The 6000-nt window shown below is 32.8% G+C and overlaps 1 protein-coding gene across 7 annotated transcripts in view; it reads right to left on the bottom strand.

Annotated features, from left to right (window-relative positions):
• Positions 1-1316: 1316 nt before the first annotated feature.
• Positions 1317-6000, bottom strand: part of OXR1 (oxidation resistance 1) — a 550155-nt gene continuing 545471 nt past the window's right edge. For all 7 annotated transcript variants that reach the window (XM_070382170.1, XM_070382171.1, XM_070382172.1 and 4 more), the window contains 2 exons: positions 4592-4665; positions 1317-2654 (listed from right to left, as the gene is read on the bottom strand). In XM_070382170.1, the coding sequence (XP_070238271.1) occupies positions 2519-2654; positions 4592-4665 (210 nt within the window). In that variant the 3' untranslated portion in view covers positions 1317-2518. The remainder of the gene's footprint in view (positions 2655-4591; positions 4666-6000) is intronic.

The following is a 6000-nucleotide window of genomic DNA, read 5'->3' as shown; positions in this document are numbered from 1 at the left end:
ACTTCTCCAGTCTACTTTCTAGTTTCTCATGTTATATTATAATAAGGTTCACAACAAACCTAACTTCCCTATCTGCTGATTATGTCTGTTCTTTGTAGATTACCCATCTCAATGAATAATGTACCCCATTCCTAAGTTAAAAACCCAACAGCTATCCTTAACTTTTTCTGACATCCACCTAATAACCAGATCTTCTTAACCCTAATTCTTCAGTCTCTTTCAAACACATGCCTCCTTTCTTATCACCATCGCTACTATTCATATTCAGCCCTCATAATTTTTCTCCTGACTTCTCAACAGGCTTGTTTATTGGTCTCCTTGTCTCTATTTTTTCTATTAATAATTTTTCACAGATATCTCTTTAAAGCAGAAATTTGATCATGTCATTCTTTTATTCAAATTTTCTTAACTGCTCCTGTGAGATAAATAAAAATAAATTTCTTGACATTGTACAAAAACAAAGCTCTTTATGAAATTAGTCTTACCTTGCTATGCACTCTCCACTAAAAAAAGTGATATAATTTAAAAATAACAAACACTCTTACATGAGCTTCTCACATGCCAAGTACCTTGTTATATCCCCATTTTCTAAACTGACTCTTAAATTCATCCCTCCATCATTATTAATATTACCACAAGCACCACAGTTTCTAGAACCATTTTTCACATGTAAAACACAGTAGAATGGTTAATCAAAGACTTCTTAAATAGAAAATAACTTGATTATTCAATAAATACAAATTCAAATTTATATTTATGTATTTAATTTTATTTGGTATACACCACTATGACCTTATTGTAACTGAAATCCAATACAGGATTTTTTTATGATTAGTCAACTCCACAAAGACAATAATACTGCTGTGGAAGACCAAAGGGGGGAAAACTGATATATTTATTTACAGTTCCCTATATTGTAAACATTTAATCTATACACTGTTAGTAATTTTTAATGAGAGCTTTACATAGACAAAGAAACGATGCCCTGCATTTCTATTCATATTCAGCAATAGCATATTAAATAGAATATCAGATTTTCTTTTTCATTAGCATTATGCTTTCTTTAGATATTATCTAAATTTTCAAAAGATCTAAATATATTCAAGTACTATACAACTAAAACTACTTAAGCCAACATATTTGGCTTATAATTTCATTTTCAGAATAATTTAAAGTGCTATAAGCAACCTGGCAATCAACACTTTCTATAAGAACAAAACTACCTTTAAACATTAATTTACAAGATAATATACAATGTTTATCTGGAATAGCTGAAATTTCAGCACAAGGTCACTGTCACATGTATAACAGCAGGATTCTTTTTTTTTTGCATAACATGAAGCTTTGAAATTAACTGATGAATTATTGCCATAATGGCTTATTATTGGTTTCCTACAAAAGAGGATAAGAACTACTGATATATTCTATCTTTTCTTTTTTTTTGAGGTCACTTGACAGTAAGTCTGCATATTCAACAAGTCTACTGAGTTACAATATTCTACTATAATCATTGCCCTTTTGTAACAGCAAATGCTAATGGTAATAACATATACCACTTAAAAAAATCACAAGTTTTTTTTTTTTTCCTTTTGAATAGGAACCTATATTTTGGGAGTTGGTGTGCAACAAGGCTAAAACAACAGAACTATAAAACAGTTTACCTGACACAATATGTTGACGAAATATGCATCTGTTTCATAGTTTTTTAGTTATGATAATGCCCTGCTAAGCTACAAATATGTAAATAGATATTTTCTTGCTTGATATATTAAATCCAGTAGAATCATCAAGTTCTCATTCTCCTTTGTCATTTTATAACTCTTCATCAGACAATTCAATGATGAAAGCATATGCCCAAACCTGAAGACCATGTGCATTGTGGTCTATTACAATCAGAATTCTCCTCAAATTTCATTTTTATTAAAATGAAATTGAGATTACCAGCAAAATTAATAAAGAGAATGCAGTAGTGTGAATTAAAACTAGAACTCAGTGATCTATGAAGTACGTGTTGTTTTGGCATGTGTTTTTTTCTAAGAGTAACTAGGTTGAGCATGTCCAATAGTCATTTGTGCCAACCTCACAGATAACGGCAGTATCATGTATTCATTCCCTAGATATCTCAAGTTAGACTACTTTAGTAAAACAATCAATATAGTTTAAAAAATAAAAAACCAAAATAGGTTCAACAAAAGAGCACCATCCTATTAGGAGACTGAGAAAACATGGATTAGAGATGAGGTGGTCACTATGATCAAAATGCTACCAAAATTTTGACAAAACCTAAGCTGTTATGTTCCATGGACCCATGCCATGGTATAAACCTAAAAACGTCTGGGACAGAAACATGATTTTAAAAATAAATTCCAAAATTATAGCTATAATAAATGGTGATACGAACTAATTTTAAAACACGAGCTACATATTACATTGTATTGCTTCTTGAACTTTCCAAACAATGCTTGTTTGTCTATGTCAGGTTTGGGCCATTATCCTGCTAAGACAGAGAGCATTATATTCATTTAAAAGCCCAGATTTCAATGTCTTGGATACAGAAATCTTCCTTCTTAGAAAGTGTATGATTCCCAAATGTTTTACAAGAATGGCTTCTTCCATGGTAGAGATCTCCGTCAAGCCATAGGGCAAATTCTCCCCTGTAATATATAGAAGACAATAGTTCTAACAAGAGTCTTTTAATACTTATGCCCTAAGTTATAAAAGAATTATTGCAGAGGCTATAAAATATTAATTTAATGAGACATTTCAATATCCAGCAACTCTAAACTCATTCTTTTTTTCAAACCATTCTCTACTCCTTTCCACACTGGCACAAGGCAACTTTTTGTTCATCCCATTATAAAATTACTGAACATACAGAGCAAGGAATATAATGAACCCTCTAAAATTAGTTTCACAAAGAATTAGCTTTTGAGGCAGGCACTACTCTGTTATTCTTTGTCTGGTATTATAAATTTCTCTCTGCTGTTTGATTTTAACATATTTAATATGAGTTTCTCAGAGACATGAAAACTCCCTATCATCTAAAATAAAAAGTGTGGTTAGTGTTAAGGGTTCAATCTCCAATTCACAGCTGAGGAAACTTTAGACTTGAGTTGTTCAAGGTCCCATACATAATGTGTGCTGAAGCTGAGAATTTGAATCAGGTCTGATTCTAAATCCTATATTCAGTCTGTTACATGATTTTGATTTCTTTGGGGCTCCTGTTTGGAATTTGGAATATCAAGTCCTTTCCTCCCATTTCCTGAGACCATACTCTCCTTCAAAGACTGTAAACTTGTTCTAATTTGTTATCAAATGACCCAATGGTTAGTTTAGTTTGCTGGAATCATGCTGTATCATCAAAACCAAGTTCCAGCCAACATCTAATGACACTGTGTATATTACTTTCAAAGACTGAAGGCACGCTTAACAGTTTGAAATTATAAGCCACTTGCTTGTGAGGCTTTCCTGGAGAACTAACTGAATCACATGTAAGACTACCATTTGGAGTAGGGCTGATTGACTGCCCCTCTCCACCAAAAAAGATGGAACATATGAACACCATAAGCTGATTCCAATAACTAAAAACAACATTGTTGTTAGTTACCCAGTTATGTCCTTCAGAGAAGGCTATAATAACCACGCTTAATTTTTAATCACTGAAATCATGTCTTCCAAATACCTATCTACAGAGAAGTTGTTAAGAGAATTTGTTAGACTTGGGATGATGCAATTCAGGCTAATATGATTCTGTAACCTGAATGAATTATTATTATTATATATATCCTCAAATATAGGAAATAAATAACACTTACATAAATTTGGGAATTATTTAGCATGTATTATGTCTTATTTTGAAGGACACAGAGAAGTAACAAACGAAGGAGATCACATCTGCCAAGGGCTAGTTAAGAAGTCTGGGCTAGGAGGCAGTAGAGCCACCTATCTACAAACACCATGCAGACCAAATGAAGTTGAAATACCAGAATAAGAAACCGAAGTTTCCTGCAGTGCTTGCTATGCTAAACAAATCAAATCAAACTGCTGATTACTCATACTGCTAAAAACAAAATAAATACGAAAACAAGCCCTGAAAACTTTGGGGGGGGGGTGGGATCACTAAAATTTTTAACAGGAAAACAAACTTCTGTTGTCTAAAATATCAATCCAAATAGTCTCCAGGGTAGAATAATATGAAAAAATTTAGACCTTTTTAAAAAACAATAAATTGAAAGAAAGAATAAATCATCATAATTTTTTGAAAATTTGAGAAGCTCGAAGGGATTAGTATATTTCTCTGTCAAATATCAAGGAGTCTGTGTACTCTAGAAGATGGGTTTTAATCGAAAGGGAATCAACTAAACAGCATTCTGAGATGAATAAACAAATATTCTATCAAGGGTTTCATATATTACACTTATGCACTTTCCTGCAAATACACACTTTCTTAGTCATAATATAAAAATTATTCATAATATATAAATTAGATTCTAATATCAAAACTTTTCAAAGATAGCTGATTTAAAAATAACACAAATGAATTCTTAAAGTTTCTTTTAAAATCTCATAGTCAAATTTTCAAGAGACTTACCCTCCACCACCAAAAGCTAGTGAATCCATGTCTCCTTTGATAAAAAACATATTATCTCCTGTCCACTTAAAGACCTACAAAAAAAAAAAAAAACTTTAAATATGTAGATGAAAATTATTACTATAGTTAGTTCTCCTGAATCCCAAATAGTTAATAAAGCCTAGACAGACAGCAAGAAGAATAACAAGAACAGAAAAAGTTTGGGCCGAAAGGGTGGTGCTTTTGCTTTCAGTTTTTAAGACTAAATTTGAAAGCATGTGTTCAACTGCAACATAATTTAAATACACACATCTTACTATTTCTTCATATATACAAATTTTTCTGACTACACAGGTATCAAGAATTCGATGGTTAAATGAGAAATGTCAAAGAAAGTAAATAAGCTAAAAACTGAGTATATGCTATTTTTCACACCAAATTTAAGTGATGTAAAAGTCACTCAGTTGTGCCCAACTCTTTGCAACCCCATGGATTATACAGTCCATGGAATTCTCCAGGCCAGAATACTGGAGTGGGTAGCCGTTCCCTCTTCCAGAGACATCAAATATAAATATATATTAATTTGATAATATTTTAATATTTTGATTATGGCCAAGGTCTTTTCTTTGGGTATGAATTGCTCTATCATTATTCTCATAAAAACGAGTAACATGCTTATTTATGACTTCCAGTTTCAATTTTTTTAAAGAGCAATGAATATAAAAACATCTGAGAAATTCAAGGGTAAAAACTTCTGGATGTTGGGTTTCCCTGGTGGTCCAGTGGTTAAGAATCCTCCTGCCAATGCAGGAGACACGAGTTCAATCCTTAATCCACAAAGATCCCACATGCTGCCATGCAAGTAAGCCCACGTGCCACAACTACTAAACCTGTGTCTAGAGCCCATGAGCTGCCACTACTGCAGCCCACGGGCCCCAGAGCCTGTGCTCCGCAACAACAGAAGCCACCACAGTGAGAAGCCCACAACTAGAAAGTAGCCCTACTCCCCACAACCAGAGAAAGTCCATGTGCAGCAACAAAGACCCAGAGCAGCCAAAAAAACCTTCTAGTAATATTCTTAAATATTTCCAATCTTTCATGGAAGTTCTACCTAAACGTAATATTAATACAACATCAATTTCTAGTACCTCGTCTTTATAAACATTTTCCAAAGTATTCATTATAGTTCTCAATAAACTTTTAACACTCACTTTTTCATAGATACATAACATTTGTTTAATTGCATTGTTAGTTAACAAGTAGAAACAGTATCACAAAAAGGACTGAAAACAAGCACAACTGAAACTTCCAAAATCTGTAACAACTACAAGCTTCCAGCTAGCTGTAGGAGTCAGTTGATATGTTTTATGGAAGGAATGGAAAGCACTGGTTAATCTGGTGAGCAACTTAAACCCAAGTTTGTTAAGAGA

This window comes from Bos mutus, chromosome 14, assembly GCF_027580195.1.
Source record: "Bos mutus isolate GX-2022 chromosome 14, NWIPB_WYAK_1.1, whole genome shotgun sequence".
NCBI classification, from domain to species: domain Eukaryota; kingdom Metazoa; phylum Chordata; class Mammalia; order Artiodactyla; family Bovidae; genus Bos; species Bos mutus.
Note: the sequence above shows the minus strand (reverse complement) of the source record. Positions and strands in the feature narration are given on the sequence as shown.